Source organism: Sinocyclocheilus grahami, unplaced genomic scaffold, assembly GCF_001515645.1.
Source record: "Sinocyclocheilus grahami isolate Dianchi unplaced genomic scaffold, SAMN03320097.WGS_v1.1 scaffold555.1, whole genome shotgun sequence".
In the NCBI taxonomy this organism is placed as follows: Eukaryota; Metazoa; Chordata; class Actinopteri; order Cypriniformes; family Cyprinidae; genus Sinocyclocheilus; species Sinocyclocheilus grahami.
The window spans coordinates 82,200-107,996 of NW_015505734.1; the positions used below are offsets into that span (position 1 = coordinate 82,200).

Genomic DNA, 25,797 nt, shown 5'->3' on the forward strand with positions numbered 1-25,797 from the left:
AATGCTGAAAATTCTTATAAGTTATGCTGCTTAATATTTTTGTGGAAAAATTATTAGAGAACAGAATTTATTTGAAATATAAATATTTTGTAACATTTATAAATGTCTTTACGGTCACTTTATCAATTTAATGTGTGCTTGCTGAATAAAACTAAGTTCTTAAAACATTTAAAAAAAAATGTAAACACCTTAATAACCCCAAACATTTGAATGAACATTCAGTATCTCAGATGTAACCTGTTAGAAAGTGATGTGTGAAATATTTATGCTAACATCATCTGAAAATCATGTTATTGTGCAGGGCATTGAGTTATATACTGTACATATGTTAGGGTACAAAAACACTGTATTTGTATTTATGAATTGTGCATTCTTACTAAATATTAACTAAAGCTCTATTAACATAAAGCTCATTCTACCTTTATAGAAGAACGCAATACTGACAGCAAAACTAGAAAAAAATAAACTACATTTAAAACTAAATCTGCAATTTAGTAATTTATTTTAGAAATAAAGCTTTAAATTGTAATGTATACGTGAAAGGAAACGTTACATTTCTTTCTTGTTCATTTTAAATGGTCCTATACTATAACAAATGCATTTTTGAACGCACAAATATTCCAAGTAATCCTTCAGTTCACGTGAGATAATAAAAGCTACAAGAAAATAATTAGTAAATGTTTTTTAAAATTAGTTTTATATGGAGTATAGTATGTTGCACCAGACAAAACATGTCAGCTTTCCAAAAATGTATTTGATGTCAGCTATTGTATTTTTTTTAAGCCAGAGGAAAAATGTTAGTAATGATCTTGGCATATAAGAAAATACAGTATGCAAACCCAGCCACACAGTGAAAGACTGATAACACCTGCTAAACATCGGAGTCACAGAATTCACTTAATTCTTGATGCATTTTTAATGAAGCCAGATTTTTGACAAACTTTCTATCTAAACAAGCTTGCTTGCATCCACCTTAATCATCTGGACGAATGTGTGAATTTCACTTCTCAGAATGTTGTTTTAATTGTATACAGTGGGTACGGACAGTATTCAGACCCCCTTAAATTTTTCACAGCTAGTGCAGAGGTTCAGTATTTGAATACTTGTAGAACATACACAAGCAGCAGTAACATCATTTTTCAGTGAAAAATGCCACTGACGTTATTCACATTCCTCAGAGAGCTATGAAACACATGCAGTCCTTACGAAGTGTGAGTGTTGAGTGCGTGTTTGGAAGATGGGCGTTTCACAGTCCTGTTTGGAAGAAGTGATGCCATGCACTGAAGCTGATCTAAGAGTTCCAGCCGTGCTTCCTTATGTTTCTGAACTGTTGATGCTGCCTTGGCAACAGCCATTACATCATCCTCTGACCTCTGCCTCCAGGTTGAGGATCCGTTTACCACAGGGAAATTTTCTCCCTTTCCCTGATGTTTGTGTGGCTGTGATCCTTTATTTTTATTTTATTTTTTTTGTTTGGTGCGGTCAACCACTTTGATGATTGGGCTTAATCACCCAATTCATCATAAAGGATATGAGCTAATCAGTGGGACGGGCTTCTCTAGTCATTCAATGAGCCATACCTTGCGTTGGCTGGAATAAACTACACAACTTTTAAAACCGCAAGTCTGTGCAAACGTTGTGTAGTCCAGCCTTAACTGAGAGACGTTTTTACAGAGTTTGAAATAATTTTGAACCCAATTCAAAACTTTTGTTGTTGTCTGTAATTTTACTTTAAATCCCATTGCAGTTAACAATGCTAGTCCAATTTAAGTGGAATTTAAGTTTGCCTTTTATTGATTATACATCAATTGCTTTTTAATGACTTGGCAAGAGTAATAACTAGCAGAGCATAGCTTGCCCTTGAAATCTGGTTGTAGTCCAGGGCTCTCCACAGCTATGGTGCTTTTCAGCAGGTGGAGCAGATGTCACCCTGCTGGATTTTTGAGGTTAACTGAACAGGATTTGCTTTTCATAGCCATATATCTCTTCTTCCTCCCTTCTGTGTATGTTATTGAGCTCATTCTGTACTTCTTTTGCTGTCAAGACCTCTTTAACTGTCTCCTTGTGAAGGCTGGTGGTGCATGTGATCCATTAAACAGGGAATTCTGTACAGGGATTATGGCTTTCAGACTAACTTCGTTCTTTTAGCGCGAGGATGTTCTTTTTTGTCGATGAGATTTTCTACCATTTCGAAAGCCAGAGAGTTTTTTTTACTGAAGGAGAGAAGAGGTAGTTACAGGGGTTGGAGAAAATAATGTGAACACCTGAGAAGTAGCCAATATTTCATTAAGGTGTTTTACCACCATTCGCGTTTAATACAGCTTCTTAGAATAGATTCATACAATTTTTTTTGAAGAGTTTCCAGTTGAATGAACATGTTCTGACTGATCAGAACATCTGCAAATTGCTTGTTGGAGGAGAAAGCTGTTTCTCACTCTTCTCTGCAAAACTGACCACAGTGGTTTGATAATATTCAAGTCGGGTGATTTGAGAAGGCAAGGGCAGATTTTGAAGTTCATCTTGGTGCTCCATCTGTCCAGGTTAAGGTGTTTTACCACCATTCGCGTTTAATACAGCTTCTTAGAATAGATTCATACAATTTTTTTTGAAGAGTTTCCAGTTGAATGAACATGTTCTGACTGATCAGAACATCTGCAAATTGCTTGTTGGAGGAGAAAGCTGTTTCTCACTCTTCTCTGCAAAACTGACCACAATGGTTTGATAATATTCAAGTCGGGTGATTTGAGAAGGCAAGGGCAGATTTTGAAGTTCATCTTGGTGCTCCATCTGTCCAGGTTTTATGATCACCGTCATTTTTGCATTTAGCGTGTCTGTAATTAATGTTTTAGCAGTTGCAGCTCTTTGATGGATGTTGGCTTTGGGAAGGTCTATGTAGCTGGTTCTTGTGGAAATAGAAACTTCAAAGTGAATATTGAGGTTTGCTGTCACTTTTGCTACAATATTTTCGTGTTGTTTGTTGGTCCTATCATTCACTTTCGGGGTTTCGCTCACGATTCTTCTTTGCTCATTAAGTTGTGTCATGCTTTGTGTGGAGTCATAATCATAAAGACTGTTGTTCTTAAAACACTAAACAATCAGGTTAATGTGACAGACGCTTCCGCTGAACGGGCTCCCATGATTTGCCAGTCACACATTTCACACACTGCTTGTACTAACCACTGCTGAACATGACTTGTACTACTCTGATATAGAGAATATATATATATATATATATATATATAATGAAAAAATAAATACAAGGCAATCACCACCCCTACAAAATGGCAGATCGTATAGACCACATTCTTAAAAATAAAGGTTCTTTATTGGCATATGGTTCCATGAATAACCTTTAACATCCATAGAACCTTTCCACTGCACAAACGTTTGAGATTATTAACATTTTCTTTACACTAAACAAAAATGGTTCTTTTAAAAGCTGTTCAGTGTTGTTAAGGAACTCAAAATGGCTCTATGGCATCACTGCAAAATTCTCAGTTTGGGACCATTAGTTTTAAAAGTGCGCATCCCCATTATATCCAGAGAAGTTTGGATGTGTTTGCAGCTCAAGCATATTGAAAAAGCACCATCAGTATAGTACAGTCTTAGCTTGGCACCACAGCTGTATCTACTGCACCTGGAGTGGATGGAAGATGCTCAATGCAAGTCTTCTCTTAAGGCGGCTACAATTCTTTTTTTAAAAACGCTGTCATTTAAAATGTACCAATAGGCTATATTTCAACAGCTTTTAAACGGATCCAGTAGGGTCAAAGTAGGTCATTCACCCACTCTGTCCCTTTTTCATTCTGTCTTTATCTTCCTGGTAAGTACAATGTTTGTCATGGTAATGAAAGGGTCTTTGGGTGGATCTTTGGATGGTGGAGTAGGGGGTGGAGGCGACGTGAAGGTGTAGAAGGGCAAAAAAAAGGGGGGGGGGCTGTGCTTTCTGCAGTGTAAGGTTCAATTCATGGCTTTGGAAAAGGGTCTGGAGGTGAGGTGTGGGGGATGAACATCTTTTGCATGTTTATATTCATGTCTGTGTTTTATTTTATTTAGGCTAATTTAGTTTAATTTAATTGCTATTGAAGAAAGTTTAAGATCATGAAACGGGTAAAATGAACTATACTGTAAGAAAAAAAATCTGAAAAAAAAGAGATGTTTAAATTTACTGTTAAAATGAACAGTACTTTTTTCATTAAGTTTACACACATTTCCTTCAACTATTAAACATAACAAAACACTGCAATGCAAAATCTGCAGAAAATCAATATAGAAAATTCCTTTAACCTGGTACATTAGGCCACGTTTTTACAAACTTTTCTTAAAGTATATCTGGGGCAAGAGTTTTTGCAGAATATGTAAGATATGACATACTTAATAAAATGACAATTATGCATTTTGATCATTTAGTTATGGTAGTAATGACTGAGTGACAAAGTTGAATCTAATCTAATCCAAATAATAATAAATAACACCATTTACAGTTACTCCTGCTCCTATTCTACTAATTTTAGTGAGTTAAGTAGCCTAAGTGGACACGGCTTTAAATGCAAACCTGATAAGAAATCTTAGAAAGATAAGACACCTGCGATTCACAATAATCCTTTGTTCTCACCCCAACAGTTAGGACCTAATATGCTAAAACTGTAATAGCATCTTTGTTTCCTCAATCATATAATACAAAGTGATCCTGTAAATTATATGACTCAAGGGACAGCATCAGTTAAAAATTTACAACATCAGTACAGTTTTCAGATGGATGACAAAAGTTTTATGTGGTGCAGCTTATCTTGACCTTGAAAATTTGCTTTGTTACATATTCAAGTGGAATTGTTTAGGCTTGCTTGGTTGACTTGGGTTTCTAAATTTAATTTAGGCTAAAAGCAAATGTGCAAAAAAATTGTGTTGGTTGTTGCCTCGTCATGACATTTCACCCAACAACTTAAAGACTGATTCACCTGTGACCTCATTTGTGAGGCACATTTATGAATATTTATCTTATCATTTAACCCTTTAAATTTGCAACACACATTCACATTGTGACATTGTTTAATACTGGTTTTCATTACTTCACTTATAATATCTAATGTCATGCAACATTACACCAGATGTGGCTGACTGGAGACGATTATTGCAGACAAATGACAGTATGCTGACTAACTGGTTTCTCGTTCTGCTGCACATTATGATCTCTAATAAACAAGCCTGATTTATTTGACACCACATTGTTTTATTTATGATCTGTCAAACCCATCCTGTTGCTACCCATTTGAACTCTACAAAGCTGGCAGGACGGACATTGGCAGAAATGTTTCAAACAGTGATCAGATGAGACTGCCCAGGCTTGTTCTCAATGCCTCATTCTCTCACTAACACTATTCTAAAGTTGGCTGATACCACATTCCTCACATAGAAACACACTTATGAAAGACTGAAGGTCTATCTGGGCGTATTCTGGGCATTCCTGTTATTGTGATTTCATTAAGGGGCCACTGATGACCCTGATCATGCAGAGATGCTGACCCTTGGGTTCTGCAGGACAATAGACCAGCTTCTCGAGACTGACTCTATTGAACCTGAGCCTCACTATTGAGCTTTAAGCCCAGTGTCCAGAATGGGTAGCAATGGAACAAACTACTGGACATCAAATAACAACTGAACTGTATTGTTTAAATATTTGAAAGCAATGTTATCTTTTTTTTTTCTTTTCTTTTTAATTTTTAGGAGGCATGAGAACTAATTTGCATGGAAATATTTCGCTTGTTTTCAGCTCAGTCAGATTGAATCCGAACTACTAGTCACATGCAACATGAGTGACTCTTTATGTGTGGAACATTATCACAAAAACATGGGAAACAGTAACATGATTCATCGGTTTAAAGATTTCTTATATCACGCTTTCTTCTCTTGACAATGAAAATAGTTAAACCAGACTTGCTTCTCACTCTTTTCCCTTTCTAATTTTGATTTGATCATATTAGAGCTCTATGGTGTCCTGTTTACTCCGTGGTTGGATGTCCCTCATGGTTCAGCCTCTATTCAGCTATCAAATTCAACAAAGCCATCAGAAAATATTGCCTAGAATGTGTTAAAGTTTGTGTACACCCACAGAGACATAAATATTCTGTCTCTCCCTTTGTGTGTGTGTGTTCACATCTTTAGTTTACAGTGCCTTTTTTTGTGAATGGCGTATGGTTGTTTTGTCCTTATCCATAATGAAATGCTGTTTACATGTAATCGCAAAACTGTCCTCCATAAAGCAAATCTGCACTATTTTCTGCTTTGTCACACCTCATTCATTCATTTTCAGCTCATAAAGCTTTTGAGTGAGTCTTTTTTTTTACATTAGCGTCATGCTTAAACAGTGCAAGTGAAGAACATGAGGTCAATGAATAGTAGGATTTGTGAATGCATTAGCAGGGTTGTGGTTCATTTTTGTATCTATTCATTTCATTTTAATATTTACATCTAAAGCTTTGCAGGATGAGTCAGCTTCAGAATGAGATCTGTTCAAACTGTAATTATTGGCAGTAGTATCATGCATAGATTTAGAGATGATTATATATGCCTATATAACTAGAACAGGGTTGTATGCCATTTAACGTTAAATTGAGAATGCTGTTTAAATTCCAATTCAATTCCTGAAGCTGAATGGAGATAGCAAACATGATGCAGAATTGCAGTCTAATTTTGAATGTAAGTAGAATTTAAATTCTTTTAAATTCACATGACTCATTTTAATTAGAAAAGCTGGTTTGTCAAGACAATGAATGTTGGCTTGACAAACCCTTGTTTGGAAGTTTTGAAAAAAGTTTTTAAAACTTTGACATTTAAAACTTTATAGGGCCCTATACAGAAAGACAGCTCCAGTGACAGGTGGCTCTTGGGGGGTTTGTGTTAATACAGGCCAACAGCTGCACAAAAGAGCCCCACTGGTCTTTTCGGGGGACGGGATGTCCCCTCTCAAGCGTGCCATTTGCACCCCCCGATTTCACTCCTACACCAACCCCCCTCTTCCATATAGCGTCCACTCTTATCCTCTCTTGAGCAGATGCCAGCTGCGCTCTACAGGTGGCAAGCAGTTTTGTAATTCATAAGATTCAGCAAACCATCTTTTTTCCCCATTATCATTGTTTTGCTGCTCAGGATATATTAGGTCATATTGAACTGAACATTAGACAGTTTGTTTCAGAAACTGATTTCTTCTGCAATATGATTGTGACATTATGTTGTGAAATTTCACTATATGTTAGTTAATCTACACCATGATATCAACAAAAACATGAATAAAATATAATGTATAACAAACACCACCAGTTTCTGTATTTACATATTTCCTTTTGAAACAGGAAGTTTGGATGTGATTTTGAAGGTGTAAATGACTATTTGCGCTTGCTATTTATTTGGGGGAGGGACGTTCTTATGTTAGCAAACATTTGATTGGATAAAATAAGCCAGTGCATGATGAGTCATTAATATTTTTGGTCTGTTGCCTGGAAGAGAAAGAATATATAAAAAGTAAATAGGCAAATGTGAATTTTGTCAGCATATACTAGCATATACATGACCTGTATGCTAATACATGTGGACTAAAAGGCACAAAACTCCAATTTTGATTATGGGTGGTTAAACTTTTTACGCATTTTATGCATATAATATAATTTATAAGGGGGAAAAAGACAAAATGTTGTCTCAGACATTGTATTGCACGTGATATGGGCTCGTGGCAGAGAAAACATCACTGAATAGTATCTTTCTATGACATCTTTCTAAAAGAAAATTTAGTCCGTTGAGTCACAAACTATGCAGTTTGAACATTTTCTTTGGAGATGCAGGCAGACGGAACCTTCTAATGTAAAACAGGTTGGACAGGTAAAAAAGGTGGCATTATTTAAAATATGCGAGCTTTTAAAGATAAAAAGGGACAAAGTAGATATTTTCTAACTTTTCCTGACTACATTTGTAGTTTCTAAACAGTTTTACCAAACCGTCGTTGGTAATTAGGGATTCCTTTAATTCTAAATCCACCCCTACGTAAAATGTGGTACATTCCACACTGGAGGCCGGGAGTTGGGACGGTCTTCAGCTCACAATGAGCCGCATGCCATCACCTTCAGAGCGGCAGAGGGAGCACACAGAGGCCGCGTCCGCTGTGTGCCAGAAAGTTTATTCAGTCTCACCGCTCAATCAGGCCGGGACAAATTTACAGTTTTATGATTGGACTTTAATCACGGGCTTTTCATGCATCAATCTTATCCATAATATTTTGCCAAGACCCTTCAGTTGGGATTTTTGTGCGCTGAGCAGAAACAGGGATCGGTTTCGTGTGCCTGTGGAAATCCGGAGCGATCGAAGAAAGTTTCTCCGTTTCACGGAAGGAATGAATACATATTAGAGAGGAAACCCCGCATGATTTAACGACAAACATGGAATTCAACCATCCTGACACACAGCCGGGGATAAATCAGTTGACACCTTCAGAAGAAGCACGTAAGTCGGCGTTCATGTTTCATTAGTAAATCAATATTTTCCTCCTGATTTATGATGAGTGTATGAAAATATTCGAATAGAGAAGCCTTTACCTTCCACCGACAATATCCGTTCATTATGAAAGTATCATAGCAACGATCAACTGTTATTTAAAGGGGTCATATGATGCTATTTCAAGTTTTCCTTTCTCTTTGGAGTGTTACAAGCTCTTGGTGCATAAAGAAGATCTGTAAAGTTGCAAAGACTGAAGTCTCAAATCCAAAGAGATATTCTTTATAAAAGTTAAGAGTCAGCCACACCTACCTAAAACTCATTCTAACACCCCCCCACATATCTACGTCACTATGTGGTGTGCAGTTACACATCCCGAAGTTAGCTTATTACATTTGAAATAATAATAATAAACAAAATATAATAACGTTAGGGGCTTCCGCTGTTCTAGAGTGGTATTTATTTATTTTGCATTAAATCTTTATTAATTGATTTAATGTGTATTTACGTTAATTATGTAACTTTGTATTTTTATATATTTGTTCATTTAAAGATAGACTGAGAAACACGTATTTACAATAAGGGTTTTGAGTTTGTGTGTTATGTCAAACTATCCAGGTTCCGATAGCATCTTTTTATCCACGGCATGACGTGTTCCAGTGAATTAGCCTCGATCGTGAGATATACACACGGGAATTTCACAATCCATTCAGGCTGAATGGACAACGAATTATATATTTGACGTAGGCTATTCATAATGTACTATCTATTAGTTACTAGCTATCCAGCGATGATCTGCCTACTAGCATGATGTTTTGTTGTCATTATCTGCAGATGTCATGGATTATTGTGACACTTTATTACAGTGCACCGCCCCATTTCTCTGACATCACTCTTGCAGTCTATAACGTCAGAATACAAAATGATTAAACATGAATTTCAGTTGATCCCTATGATTGATTCATCATCAAACACTTCTGGTCACATGCAAGGGGTTTCTAATGAATCTGCTGACTACATCATCTTGGCAGTGACCCAATAAATAGAACCATATGATCTTCAAAGTAATTTGGATGATACATTCCCTGGTAACAGCAAGTCTGTGCAGAAAGTCATTGAGTTAGGATACACCCTGTAATTGTGCTTGTCCTGATAAGCATGAATATACAGTAACATGACAGTTGATTTATTTCTCAACTCAAATCACAGTCATTTAATGGATCTGCTGAGAAGACGGAGTGGATCTTTAGGTCTTGGGGTTTGGCTGTTGCTTCTGAATGGGAGGGTTTGTTATGTAACATGGAGCCCTCCTGCAGCATCATAAGATGTTGCTATCTTTTTGTGCTTTTCTCTGGCTTCATGCTGGAGGGGATCAGCCCCGATCCTGATCATCCTTATAACTGAGCATTGGTCTGTTCTTCATCAAATCTTTCTTCATCAAATTGCTGAATACCAGCAATATGTTTTTTAATGTTGTTGGTTGGAATGACTAAAAGTCATTCAGAAGTAATTGGACTTCATCATCCATTTGCTGCAGATGTGTCATTTCTTGTCGTAGTGACTGTATGAGGATCATGCCTATGAATGAGGTAAATATCATTGAGACTAGGTTCAAACATTTGTCTACTATACACTTGCAAAACTTCCTAACTGAACATTTTGTCCTAAAATGGACTTGAGTTTCTTTCTCAGAACCTGAAGATGCCGCTTTTGTGTTTGAGTCCTTTACATTGAGGACTTCATTCACTGTTACTCATTAACTTTCTTTCTTTTTATCCTTCATCCTTTTATCCTTCGGTTTGTGCCTTTTGACTGAATATCTGCCTTTCATTGTCTTTTCATTTTATACCAAAGACAAAACAAGACACGTTGCATGCTAGTGCACACTTAGGAGCCCATTATTCAATTGTTTGAGAGAAAGCTCAAAGTAAATTTAAGTTCTCAACGTTAATAGCATGCCCTGAATGGGAGCGGAGGTGTTTTCAGTCTGACGAGGTGTGCTCTGTTGAGTTCTGCTCTGTCAGGACTTTTCAAGAGCACCTTCTAATCTCTCTTTTCTTTAGATCTGCATTCAGGAACGAGTGCTGCTCGTTTCCTCCCTCCTTTCGTATGAATGAGATGTAGCCTAAGCCTATATGGATTTGGTGAATTTAAATAAATACTTATTTTACATAATATTTACTCAAGATTTGGAAAAATGTTTAAAAAATTTCAGAAATATTGATTACATATAATAATTTGAAACAAACAAAAAAAAAACTTTTCACAAATATTGTCTTATTAGTGAGCCAAGCCAATATATCGGCCTATTGTTATTTCAGGACACAGGACAATTTACTATTTTCAGTGTAAATGAAGTGCAAAAAGGACTGTTTTCAGCAATGTTTTATTACTTATGAAATCAATGTTGACACTTTTTATTCATGATAATCCCAAAGCACCATAATGTTCAGGTTTCAACAGAACATTAAACATGTTTGTCAAGATCTGTGTGTTCTCGTTGTGGAGAATGTGCCAGTATTTATTGTGATCAATAAATGTTGGTTGCTGTTAGTAAATGGTTATCCATTTGAAATAGTATATTTGTCCAAATATGGCATTCAGCAGTTCTGTGATCAAATAGAGGCAATTCAATCTCCTTAAAAGCATTCTGTATAAATAAGACTTTGTTAATAAAATATAAAAAATCTTGCAGTGAGGCAAAATTACATTTTAAGTTATACCTTTAACAAAAGAAAAATCATTAGGCCTAAATAAATGTTCTCAGGCTGTTGCACAAAAAAAGCTTTGCATTTGGGAGCATGATCCATGACATAATATTGTAATGTTTTTATTATTATTATTAGCTCTAAAAAGGGGAATATTTATGAAGAATTATAACTGGTTATGATTCATAATAAATATTTAGATTATATCTTCGAATTAACTGTAGCAGAATCAATATTACAATTATTTGATCTGTCCGTCCACCGAGCAGACAATATAATCATTTATCGATTCAAGGAATGTTTATTTTTCTGGCCACGGAACAATAAACTGTCCTTCTTTGTGCAATGCTAGCAGTAATTTAGCAAACATGTAGCAAAGGTTCAAACATTCATTGACTTCGAACTGTGAGCAGCAAACAGAGACAATCCGTTGTGAATATAAGGGATTTAATAAATGAAACTATATCTAACATATAACTAACTAAAACATATATACATGGTTTTGTAACAGAAGGAAGAAACCACAACTTTGAAAAATATAGTGTGCACTACTTGCGTTCACACTTGTAGTCTGGTTCTCTTGGTTTGTTTGGTCCAGACCAAAAGAAAAAGAAAACGATACATTTGGTCTTGGTCCGCTTAGCGTTCACACCGGCATTTTTGACAGCGAACCCTAAATATACTGAACCTAAAGGCATAGTGATACGTTCAAACCCTGATTGATCGGGATGAATGACTTATTTCGTGACGGAACTCACCGAACAGCTTTAAGTCGAATAAACCTATGCCGTCTGCTGGACTAAGCGCGCTCGTTGTTATGTGTACTTATGATTTTATTTTATTTTTTGTTGCCCATCAAAGTTCAATACAGGCATCAGACCCACGTCTCCTCACAGCTTCATCTGTGTGTGTGTGATGATGGGATTCCTGCCACTGTTTTGACTCCTTAACACATTTTATAAGCTCTTCACAAGTTCTCAGCTGGTCAAAATACCATCATATGTAGGCTACGCACATACAATAAATACATTTAGCTCAACACAAAGCATTGTTTTGGATGTTCCGTCACGAATTCTATGCCATAAAAGCTGACCAGTCAGGTTGTGAACGTATCCCTATGCCTTTAGGTTTGGTGTTAAAATGCCAATGTGAATGCTAAGTGGACCAGGACTAGAAGGTTTTCTTTTTTTTTGGTCCGATCCGAACTACAAGTGTGAATGCAGCCTTAAGCGGTCTCGGTCTGCTTGTTTGGTGCGCACCAGGGTTCGGATGGCAGCGTTCACACTTATGCCTTGTCCAAATACCCGCACTTGCGGTCTTTGCACTTGACCACTTGACTACTTAAATGACACATTTCCTTTATTTGGTCCAAGTGTTCAAGTAAGCATGAAGATCACAAGTGTGTGTACAACTTTTCATTACCTGATGGGACACATTTATAGTGTTGTAAGAACGCAAGAGAGAATTATTTTTATTTTCTATATTTTACATTTTAAAATCAACTTCTAAATGTCTGTTCAGTAGTCCCTATAAAAGATGACAATTTAATTTTGTGGTGCTTCTAATTAAGTGATAAAAAGTAGTTGCAAATGTTGTACAAAATAAATATCACCACTACTCATTTGCACCAATAAAACATGCAACTCTTTGTTTTACTACCAAATTATATGTAATATCTAATTATTATTAATATTTAACATGCATTGGAAAGGTTTCCGTGACCTCTCATGAGATCTCGGCAAAAAGTCTCAGGATTTATTTCCAGAACATGATGCATGATGGGATACACTAAGCCTCAAATAATGCTCCGTAGCGGTATTCAAGATAATGTGCATTAAGGGCACTGCACTTCGATGTTTTTAAGACCTGGGGCAGTCTTGCGCATTTACTTCCTGTCGCGCGCATGCGCTCTCAAGTAGAGGTTTGTGCGGGACTGTTTTTTTTTACAGGTTTACAGGTTTTATTCCGCACCCACCCGCTCCCGCTATATATTCACTCTTTGTTCACCCGCTGTCCGCTTAGAATAATTTTCTTCCCGACCCAACCGTTCCCGCTAAATTTAGATCTCGTTTCCAGAATACTGAAAAAAAGAGCGATAGGCTGACAAATAAAAGTGTAGTCTACACAAAACTGTATGTTATTTTATTCGTCTTGTCAAGAGTCTTGAATTTAATGACTTTGACTTGAATTTATATGAATTATCTTAAGACACAAAATTTATTTAATATTTTATGCAACACAGTAGGAAAAAAAAGTGTCAGAGAAAATAAAAAATGTTGTACAAAAATTGTATTTCTTATTTTTATTCGTCTTGTCAGGCCACAATTAGTTTAACATTGACAACACAATAGGGAAAAAGTGTTGCAGAGAGAAAAAAAATACAAATGTAGGTTGTACAAAAATAGCCTATTAGCTATTTTTATTAGTCTTGTCAAAATACTAAATTCGTTTGACATTTTTCTGTTAACACAGTAGGAAAAGTGTCGCAGAGAAAAGTAAATAAATATGACATCTTTCATTTAAAATTATAGGCGAAGCAAAATATAAGCAAAACCGAGTTGAACGTCCTTCAAGGACGGCACATCCACACTTTGCTCCATCCTTATTCTGCTCTGTCACTCATCGACAACCTGCCTGTTCTGTCTGAGGGCTGTATATTTACCACAGGTAGCCTACAGCCTGCTCTGAGCATTGTTATGCACATACTGCACACAGACCACGCAAATAAAACGCATGACGTTTAAAGCATGCGTGCAGCGCGTGCATAACAGTCCTGAGCGCAAGCTGTACCAGTGGTCAGTAAGAATAAAGCGCAGATATGCTGTTCTAAATAGACGTCAGGAACGGGAAATTGTTAGACCGCCCGCTCTCGTTCAAATTACACCAGAGTTACCGACCGCTACCGCGTTTTATTCGGGAATTTAATCTCGCGGTGCAAAAATCCGGTCGGTTCCCGCGGGAGAGCCGCGGGAATGCAGACCTCTACTCTCAAGTGGCCAAGACGCAAGTGTGGGTATTTGGACAAGGCATTTCTCAAATGAACCGCACTATCAGAGCAAAAGAGTTCGTTTTAATCAAACCAAACATAACAAGTATGAACACACCCTAAGATAACATGCCATCTCATTAGGTAATTGGCACATTATTTAGTTCCTTTATAGTGGTGGGAAATTTTGCCGACAGCCTACAGGGGAATGTGTTTAATTGGCATAACAATCAGTTGATAATTAAAAAAAAAATCCCAACCACAAGCTTTAATACTGACACACATACACATATGCACTAGTGATAACTGAAGCACATTCAGCCCGAGGAATAGATGCGTTTTTTTACTGCATCAAATCTGGCCTAGAAAATGTGTCTCTGGAGTAATTAATCCTCTCGGAAGATTTGAATGTTGTCAGACCCGGTAAATGGCAAGGAAATGTGAAGGAAAGGGATTTTCAAGGCCACATACTGTACTCCAGATTCTTTCTTAATATAGATTTAGTTTTTTTCTTTCCTTGTATTCATATTAGAAAGGTTTAACTCTTGATAATCCAATTTGCATGACCTCAAAAATATTGCACTTCACAAATGGTTTAATGTATTCATCCATTTTACTTTCCACAATGCATACAAAGGTTTGCATTGAATAAAGGATCTGGTAACTCCTCTGTGTAGCAGTAGCTGTGGTAAACTTTTGACATTACATAACAAATATGTGGCAGTTTACAGTTGTTGGAAAAAGGGATAGTTCACCCAAAAATAAGCATATACTTCATGTCATTCCAAACCTATGGAGATGCTTAGGGGACATGGTGATGGAAAGAAAAAAAAAGGATGAATGATTTCAATGCTTGTGAAACTTGTGCTCTCTTGCAAAAGTATTTAATTCCCAGAGAAACTTTGCATTGGCTCATAAAACAGTTTGCGTACCTCTTTTTCCCCTATAGGGGCCTCGTATAAACCTTTATGACTTTCTAGCTTCTGTAAAACACAAAAGAAGATATTTTCAAGAATGTTTGATTTGTCCATAATGTAAGTCATTGAAGTCAAAAACAATGTTCGACCACATTCATTTTATTGTATACATTTACATTTAGTCATTTAGCAGACACTTTTATCCAAAGCGACTTACAAATGAGGACAGTGGAAGCAATCAAAATCAACAAAAGAGCAATGATATACAAGTGCTATAACAAGTCTCAGTTAGCTTTACGCAGTGTAGCAAGGGTTTTTTAAATAATATAATAAATAAAAAGAAAATGGATAGAATAGAAAAAGAATAGAGCAAGCTAGTATTAGAGGTCTTTTTTGCTTTTGTTAATTGTATAATAAATGAAAAGAAAACAGATAGAATACAAAAAGATTAGAAAGCTAGAGTTAGTTTTTTTTTTTTTTAAAGAATAGAATTAGAATAAAGAGTGCTAGAGTTAGAGGGTCAAATAAAGATGGAAGAGATGTGTTTTTAGCCAAATTATGGACAAAATATTTTAAAATACTTTGTCTATACATCTTTGTCAAATTGTCTTATGTTTTTCACAGAACAATTAAGTCATACGAGTTTGGAACAACATGAGTGTGAGTTTCATTTCTGGGTGAAAAAAAGTAATGAATGAAAGTAGGGATGTAATGGTAATTCACCGCGAGCACAAACATGTGATTATTCAAATCGGTTGAGATGTTAAATGAATCGCGATACATTTGGGAGTTTATATGAATCTATCTCTGAGTAGGCTTGCTGCGATAGACGGTGTTTTCGGTTATACCGGTGTTAAGCCGCAACACCGGTTACGTCATTTGCCTACCGCGGCACTGCCCCCCACCGTCGTTTTGATTTTTTTATAGTAACAAAAATCATTTAGCCTAGTTCAGTTAGAGGATAGACCCGGTTAAAAACTAAACGTTCAATGCAGCGTGCCGAACCGTGCGCGAACAGGAGCAGGAGTCAGATTTTATTTATCACGTGAGGAGAGTGAGTCGAGCTGACTGACAAGAGTGAGGTGAGAAAGACAAGAAGATTGTTTAGAAAGGAAATGCAAAGGCGCCTGCTTGGCAATATTTTAGATTTTGAAAAGCCTATTGATTGGAAGTTTTTTTAAACATTTGTTTCTTATTTATTTGGTTCCACAGTGTTTGCTGATTACTTTATTTAAACGTTGTGTATTTTATTTATTTTATTTTACATCAAGGTGTATATGCCGTGCCTCCAAGCTTTCTTATTAGTTTTGCTAATAAACGTTCTATGTTTCTTATTTATTTGGTTCCACAGTTTTTGCTGATTTTCAGTTTTGTATACCTATTTAAACTTTGTGTAGCCTTATTTTATTTGGCATATATTGTAGGGATGCACCGATATGAAAATTTTGGCCGATACCGATAACCGACTAGGCAATATCACTTTCATAATCGAATGTGATTCATCTGCGATTATGAACGTGATATTGCCTAATTGTCAGTGAACTACTGACACCCTACATTTTTTTCTCATTTCAGAAGCCATTTCACTCGGACATACATCACAATAGGGGAAAAAAGGACAATCTCAACTTCCGTTTCATGCCGACTTTAATTTCATACAGTAAGTTTCCTCTCAGATCAGAACACAAAGGGGGTTAAGGCTAAAAGGCATACAGCAAAAACTACTGGGCATGCGCACATCAATATAGCGTAATGGAAACGCTGTATCGCTGCTGTTCCATAAGCGCCACCTGCTGTCAGAGTGATTCTGCGTCTCATTCAGAGCTTCTGCTCTTTGTTTCGTACAGATGTTTTATGTAGTATATTTTCACAAAACTAAAGTCAAAGCATAAAAATTGAACAGCTTAATTTTTTATTAATTAATACTTTTTTTTTTGTTGTGAACTATACCTTTAAGACTGCAAAATGTAATTTTGAAGTTGGTCTTGTAATATAGACAGACATTGAGCTTTTTGAGTATAGAGACAACATATTTGTCATTTATAGCAGGCGCTGTGTTTTGTGGTGTGGCCACTGAGTGTTAGGAATGCTAAACATTCCTCACTGAATCTGTGTCTTCTGTTCAGCTGAGGAGCGAGAGAGAGCAATGAAGGAAGAGAGAGCAGACGGGCAAGTGTTCAACCGTAACGTCATGAAGCGACGAGAATACTTTTTGCAACTAAATGCCTATGATCTAAGTTTCAATTTAGTTTTTTTTTGTTTTGTTTTCTCAAATGCTGGTTTTACATTGTAGTTTCTTTAGGGATACACACATTTTTAAATTCTGTCCATTACTGATAAGCCAATAGTTATTTTCATGTTACGGTCAATATTATGTTTTGTCAATATTAAGTATTACTATTTTGTCTGAAAAATGTGAAAGAATTTGCTGTGAAAATCAAATGAAATGCTATGAGTACATTTAGGCATCACGACATTATAATGTGCTGTATGACTTTGTATCAATTAAATTAATTTATTTATTAAAAGTTACATTTAGCGTTTGTTATTAAATTAACTTCAAAAAGTTTTAGATGGTAGCAAAGGGAATTTCAATGTAAAAATGGGGAAAGAGCGTGTATAATTAAATATCCAATATCGGCCGATATATATCCATTGACCGACAGCAATAAATTAAAATATTTAATATGTGCCAAACAACCGATATGCTTCCATTAAATTATGCCTCCTAAACGTTCTTTACATTTTTTATACGAAAACTGGGACATGAAACATGCGGGTGCGATTTGAAAAGTCTTGATGAAGCACAAAGCAAAAATGTCAATAAGTTATAAAGGTGATGTGATTCTGACAAAAGATATAAAAAACCTCAAATCTTAATGTGATGGAATTATTAGAAGCCACTAATGGAGATATCAAGCTCTTATGACTTCACTTGATCGTTGTTATATTTTGTTTTGGCCATCAAATCAGCAGCACACTGCTTACATTAGCTAGATACAGATGTTAACAGTACATAAATTTAGCAATCGATTCAAATCATATGACCATTTTGTTGGTCAAACCAAAATAGCCTCAACATGTTGACGTTGAATATTCACTATTAAATGATTTGATCAAATTTCTAAATGTTTGTTGAAGGCCTCGTGATTTTAATTCCCCACATGATAGTTTAGCTCTCAGTTTGCAGATCTTGCTCTTGGCTCTGGTTTCGTCCCGCTCATGGTGTGAGAGAGCTTACAGTACATGTAAGTGCTTTAGTGCTGAGGTTGGTGCGTATGTGGATCCCATAATTAGGCTTCTGCTGCAAGGATGGCCGTTGGGTTGTTGGTTGGAGCTGGAAACCCAAACCCTGAATTGAGCAGAATCGGTGTTTCTCTCTGCACTAGTCACTAAAGATGACATCTTGCATCATGACAGAGCAGGAAGTTATGAATGGCATCCATCGCTGCATGTCAGCTATGGCCATCCGTGTGAAGCATTGCCACAAATGGCCTTGTCACTTCCTCTGAGGATCATACTTTGGAGGAAAACATGTTGGAGCGTTGTGGTTACAGACCCAAGGGAACTCTGCTGGGTTCAGACCACATGCAGCCATCTTATATCATTGTGTCTGTGGTTTTGAAGAGGGATACTGCTATTTAGTAATGAAAGTGGTCTCTGAATGGTAAACATCATTGTCAATGCACAACAGAGTTTACAGTTGTCGAGCAACATCATAACTTCTCACATTGATATAGAATTTAGTTCAACAGATGTGCACATATTGGCTATTTTGCAGTGGCTTCAATCAGAATCCACACTTAGAACTATATGATTGTACTGTAATGGTAGGTTTACTACTAAGTGTTTTTTTTTTTTTTACTCAAATGTTACATCAGTTTTTTCACTGATGCCAGACTTTTGCATCTTTTCTTTTGGTTTGCACCCCAAATTCCAATTGAAGAAAATATGAAAATGAGATGAGAAACTTTTCTTGTCTAATGTATTTGTTTCACTAGATTGTCCAAAAGCAGACATTACCACATGGTTATTCATTATTTATTATATAAAACACTTACATCATAATTTATTCTGTTGCAGTACTATAAAGTTTCTCAAACCATGACAATATTTTGCATTTCTTTTATGTTACAGGGAAATTATATGTACACACATTTTACATGCATGTAAATATGTAAATATTTGTGTATGTATGTAAATGAGTATACATATATAAATTTTGTATTACATTTTTTTAAAGAATATACACATGCGCGTACACACATAAATATATTTAGTTTAAAATTATGTAATATTTATATTAAAAAAGTATGTATATATAAAGTATAGGCCTATATGTTATTTCCCTGTAACATAACAGAAACACGTGAAGCTGAAAAACTGAATGTAATCCTGAGCTACTGCTAACTCACCCATATCTTCTTTTCCTCTCTCAGACACTCCCTCACACACAAACAGACACACAGAGAAACAAGTTTGAGTTTCAATGTGAGCCATTCAAAGCTACTGTCGAGAAAATCCTAAGTGCATTCTTTGAGCATGCAGTGACTCAGTCATTCACTGGTACAGTGCACTGGATCGCACCTCAAGCTTGAATCTGAGGGGCTTAAGTAAATTTGTTTTGACGCATCACATTTTAGCAAATCCAGACAGTCAGAACTTTGGAGCACCATTCACAGTCTCGCTCTCTGTCTCTTTGGCTTTGTTCCAGCAGCTGGTGTTTACTCTGGGCCTCCAGTGAGTCTGCTCCTCTCCCTCACACTTCCCCCTGAAGAGGCGCCCTGCCTGCTTACATCATCCATCCGGGGCGAGGGGCCGGTGGGCCGGGGGGCCGGGGGGTTGAGGATGAGGTCATTCATTAGTCCTCAAATGAGATGCAGATCCATTCTCAGTCGGCCTCCCAATTCTTCTGTTCCTCCCCCAAGCCCCCACTCACCTCTTCCGATCTTTGATTTAATGGTCGCTGCTTGCTTCCACTTCCGGCTCCTTGTTTGTCTCATTTCCATATTTGAAAAAGAGCATTGCCCAAGCACTATACCCTTCAAGATCAATGCACCCTTTTTGGCAAGACTGCTCTGCAGCTCTTCATTTAACCGGTTTTCTGTGGTTCTAGGGCAGGATAATGGCATGATGTCCTTGAAAAAGAGTGACAAATGTACTTAAAGTAGAAATTCTAGTTTGTTTTTATTCATTTATTTTCATTTTTAAAAGATAAAGACTGTTTTATACTGAATTGTAGACCTAGACCTATGTTATGTGTATTATATGATTCATAGCACATTCATAGCTAGTCATGATTTATTTTATTTTTTTTAGCTTTTAATGTCAGTATGCTGTTAAAAATGGAAGATTTTGTCATAATATGAAAATATATTTGCCTGTTTTATAGTGGTACACCAAGCTTTTGGCACTGGAAAATATTTGGCCGAAAAATAATTTTCTGTTTTGGGGCAAAACTGTAAACTAGAAAAATAAGGTGCATTTTGCTGTATGCACTATTTTACATATTCATTATATATTTACTTAACCCATTGTATTCATTATTTAATGTATGAATAAATCTGTCATGAAAACAGCCACTGTTTAAAAGTTCATTTCAACAATGAAATGTAGTAGAAACATAATTATATCATTAAAAAGTTGATATAAAAACAGTTTTATGCAATGTAAATGTTTTTATACAGTTCAGATGTGTTTAATTGAATTATTAAGTAGACGTTATCTCTACATTGGTAACTGGATATATCAGTCTATTTTCAGAAATGATAATGAGTACCAAGCAGATGCATAATGCAACAGAAATCAGCAGTCACATTATAGAATTTTTCCTATGTAACTGTACTCTTAGTTACTATTAGTTTAAATCTCAGCATTTTATGCATGCAACCCAAGATCTTTTCTTATTCTTAATGTCTTTATTATCATTTTGTGTCTGATGGTAATGGTATTTTTAGCTCAACATGAATAATGCAGTGCATGGTGGCATTTACTTGGTTTGTCCCGGACAGCATGCAGTGCCAGTGCCGAGATGAAAAGGGATTCAGGGTGGATCAGAACGAGTTGATTCTCGCCTTAAGCACACCTGAAAGTTAAACCAGACCTTGAGCTGAAATCTCCAAATATTAGTTGCTGTAAAATTCTCAAACCCCCATTCATTCATTGCCATACCATCCAATCTCATTCTCCCAGGGACAAAACAGGCCACCACTTTTTTTTTTTGTCAGAATAACTCTTCTGCCTCACAGCAGCTGAATAGACATGTTGAGGTGGAGAAAACACAGCCGTCCCTCTGAGTGAAAGCAGGATGTTTTCATATTTACTGATTTCGCTGATTTCTACTGTATAGGGTTTAGTTTGTATTGGTGCTAGATGATATATTGAAAATCCATGATATATTTGTGATGCTTTTATTTTATATAACAACAAAATTACATATTTTTAAGTTTGACCTTTACGTTTTCTAAAGACATTAGATGTCTCTGATTTTAACCTCAGTTGGTAAGTTAAATGCGATTGCACAATGGCGTGAATGCACAATGGCGCCGACGCTGATGGCTGCCTCCGTGGCGTGCTCTGCAGTTGTTTTTATGTTTTTGTTAGTTTGTCCTGTCTTTAGTTATATCCCTGCAATCAGTTTCACCAGAGACGAATTGCTGGACATTCGCATTTCTGTGAATCAAATCAATGTCTGTTTCATTGTATTGATTCAGTTTTGTTTACTTGAAAGTTGCTAGGGCATATTCGTCATGTATTAACATGTTTTAGTCATAAGTCACTTCTACATTTGCTACGTTTTATTATATTGGTGCATAATAGGCATAACAATGATTGTGATTCGTCCTTGTGTTTGTTTAGCGAGTGGACAATTTGCCTTAATCATTTCTATATTTTTTACTGTGCTTCAGTTTTTGCTTCAAACATTTAAATGTCATTGGCACCAAAAATTATAATAATAAAAAAGAAAAATATGTATTTAATATCATCAAAATGGCTGAAAAATATTGAGTACTCTTTTTTGTAAGTTATATTGCCACACCATACTCTGACATCTGTCTGTCTTTCTGTGTGTGTTTATACATAGATGCTTTACTGAGTCTGTTATGTTGGCCAACATCAAATCGGACTCTAACCCAGGTCACACTCTTATCAGTGAAAATCAGGTGATCTGTTGAACCTCCTCCCTGAGTGTGGACTGTCTCGACATGACATCATGGCTTTAAGATCTCAGACATCCAGAACTCGTTTTCTTGCTCATTTTCTTGGATGAAATTTTCGATTTAGAGTTTTAGTCTGTTGAAGTATCCAGGTGAGCAACACGCTTGTCAGTGGGCTAGCTAATCATTGGCTCCTCGCGATTCACTTCGATTGGATTTCGATTCAGGAAGTCATGATCTATTGCTGGTTAAGGCGACACATTGCAAAATTCTGTTTTCAGATTCAAGTATATGATTCTGTATAAATGACTCACCATTAGAAATAAAATAACCTTGAATCTGAGGCAATTCTTCTGTTATGTGTGTAGTTTAATGCAGATTTGCACAACAGTGATCAGCTTTGAGAGAGTGATTGTGTTTCTTTTAAATGTTATTAATGATGCAGAATGTTGGTTGCACCTTCTTTTTTGGTAAATATGTGCCACTGAAACACAGTTTTTACAGCATTGCACACTGCATGGCACTTAGTATTAATTATTTATTCAATGTTTATTGAAAAATAAATGACCCCATGGCATGAAGATGGAACTTTTGGCGTTTGTGTGGTCATCTAATGTCTATGAGTTGGCAGACGTTGGAATGTTTTCCACTTGCAGAAAGTAAATCACATGGTTTAGTCTGGAGTGTCTGATCATCAGTAAGAAAGATTGTGTTTCTCCTATTCATTAAATTGATGTTCTTGAGGGAAGTGAAAGGTGGCAAGATCACCATTAATTTCTTGTGTCTACAGAGCAATCCTTCAAACTACCAATAATCAATTGTTTGGAGGGCAGTTGAGGTTCATATCGAGCTGTCTGGAGGCATGACCCTTACTCATATAGTCTTTGCTCTACCAAAACATACTGTTATGGATCATGTGTGCAAATCGAACAAATCGATCTGGATTTAGGCTAATCTCTGTGGAATGTAACTGTGAATGTCTCTTCTGTGTAATCACACATCTAGTAGACAAAAACACTTGAGTGTTTGCTGTAGCTTTGGAATGAAGTTCGACTGGTCTTCATCTCTTGGTTGACGTTTGTCACTTTTTTGGTCTTCTATCTTAGATCCCCCAGCTGTTCCAGAGGCCAATCCCAGTGATCCCAGCTCCGAGGAAGTCAACACCCCTTCAAAAACAGAATCAGGCCTTGAAGCTAGCACGCCTACAGAGATGGACACCGCAAGGAAGTCGGCTACCACGAAACGGCCAGACGTCATTCCAAAGTCCCCTGCGACACCCACTCTAAGGTCGAGTGGTAGCCCTCAACACAAGAAAGGTGGGTGCCCTGAAGACTGTAGTTCAATATTTGGTTTTTGTATTAATAGTTTTCATTATGATCAGGAAATGGCTACTTTTGTCCTCTTAATTACCTTTTTACCCCAAAACTGAAGATCAGAATGAAAGTAGGGTTTACATGATTTCTAGTTGTTTTTTTATGGCCTTTTAGTTGATTTATGAGGTTGATCAGCAGCACCATGGTGCCCAGATTGGCTTGACAGACCATCCTGGTCAAGCTGGTTTGGGTTGGTGGACCATTTTGAGGTGATTAAGGTGTTCTAACACAAAACTTGTTGACCTACTTGACCTCTATAACCCAGAATGGCCTTTTTCCAACATAACAATGATGGCGATAAATCATTTAAGTGCTTTAAATTCTCTCAACTCAAAAAAGTTTTCCCTTCCATGAGAAGCATTCGGGAAATCTCCTGAGAAAGAGGCCAGTCACTGAGGATTTACCCCTGACCAAAGTCTTGAAAGCTAACAGAGGCATTTGTTTATTGACCCACAAAGAATTTCCATGGTCATGCCTCTGTAAATGCTCCCAGAATTAAGTTATTTCGGCTGTATTACATTAATGTAGAAATGGATCCGTTTAGTGAGGAAGATGTTGGTGCTAATGCTGATTTGTGGAGGCTGGCGACAGGCAGTTCCTAATCGCCTCTGGTCATCAGCAGAGGTGAAGCAATGAAACCTGACTGGGCGTCACATTTCACAGTGCTGTGCCAACTGGAGGGATTTAACCTTCATGGTTCTGTCACGTTCATAGTATAAAGCCTTCACTTGTACGAGCACATGTAGATAAATGTTAATGGGAGGGTTGTTTGGGTTTGAGAATGTAAGCAGCTTTTCTTTGCCTACTTCATTGTTGTCTCTTTATACTACTGAGGATGTGGTTGTAGAGTGCTTGGCGGTTGTTAATTTTGTGGGAAAAGCTGGTTCGGCTGTGTCTTACTAGCTATTTATACTTTGATACTGTGTATGCAGTTGTAATTTAGTGGTATGTTGTTATGATGTTTTGATCTGGTTCCTTTAATGATCCATTCCTGCTGATTTGCACAGCATTTGTGAATCACTCAACTGTAAAGGCAGAGTTTGGGAGGAAAACCAATGTTTGATGAGGTGACATGTTGGAATCACTTTAACCATAAAGTAAACAAAATTAACCATAAATTAATGAAGCCGTATTTAACTAAACATTTATTTTAATGCAAAAGCGAACATATTACATGCCGGGGCTTCTGGGAACAGTTTTGTCTCAAACAAATCAAAATGAATGACTCAAACAAATCAGAGTGAATGTTTTTTTTTTATTATTATATGGATTTTTTTTATTTATTATTCATTTTATTGTGCATTATTATTAAGCATTTTTTCAGTAAACATGAATGTATTTTAAATTCATACTAATCTAAATGCATTAAAATACAGTTAACTAATTAAAAAAATACCAGTTGCATTTCTTATTTCAATTCAGTTCAATTTCTTCATTTATTTCATGTGTGGTTATTATTAATAGTGTTTTGTGGTATTACCAGTATTAGTCAATTAATAGTTAATTTTAGTTTTCTTATTTTAACTTTAATTGACAATGTATATTTTTGGTTATCTTTAGTTCTGCTTTATGTCATGATTCATCATTAGATTTCTTCATACTACTGGTGGTGCACATTTCAGCTCATCTCATCATAAAATATATTACTGCTGTCAAGCTCCTGAACATCTTGTAAAACTGAACACTGTGTTCCACAGAATATTGTCCTCCACTGATCCTGGGCCGCTGCTGCCTCACTCATAATATAGCTATGAGAAAGAACATCCAGGAGACCTGAAGGAAGGGAAGAGCTGAAGTTCAGACATTGACTCACATCGCTTGCTGTTTCAAAGCTGAATCATGTCTTTTTTTCTCACCTAGCCTGTTGCAGTTCACATTTATTCTGGTTGTCTGGATGACTTAAATTCACATTGTAAACGTTGGGGAAGGATTTTGAAATACAGCTGGCATCATGCAAAATAATACATAATTTACAATTAGTATTATGCTTTGTTCCCTCCCATTTATGATTAGTTTTGAAAGCTTACAAAGCCTTCTCACACCTAAAGTAAAGTATTAATATTATTTACAATTTAATTAATTTATTTTGTTTACTTATTTACAAGTGTGTGTGTGTATATATATATATATATATATATATATATATATACAGTATATATATATATATATATATAA

General features: G+C 36.3%; 1 protein-coding gene across 8 annotated transcripts in view; it reads left to right on the plus strand.

Moving 5' to 3' along the window:
- The first annotated feature begins 8,081 nt into the window (after positions 1-8,081).
- The window catches only part of LOC107556093 (MAP7 domain-containing protein 1-like), a 45,192-nt gene continuing 27,476 nt past the window's right edge, over positions 8,082-25,797 (plus strand). For 6 of the 8 annotated variants that reach the window (XM_016239098.1, XM_016239099.1, XM_016239101.1 and 3 more), the window contains exons 1-2: positions 20,211-20,250; positions 23,356-23,565. In XM_016239098.1, coding sequence (XP_016094584.1) covers positions 20,223-20,250; positions 23,356-23,565 — 238 coding nt within the window. In that variant the 5' untranslated portion in view covers positions 20,211-20,222. Of the gene's footprint in view, positions 8,491-20,210; positions 20,251-22,296; positions 22,402-23,355; positions 23,566-25,797 lie in introns of those variants that run through there. The other 2 variants (XM_016239103.1, XM_016239106.1) reach the window with 2 other exon arrangements.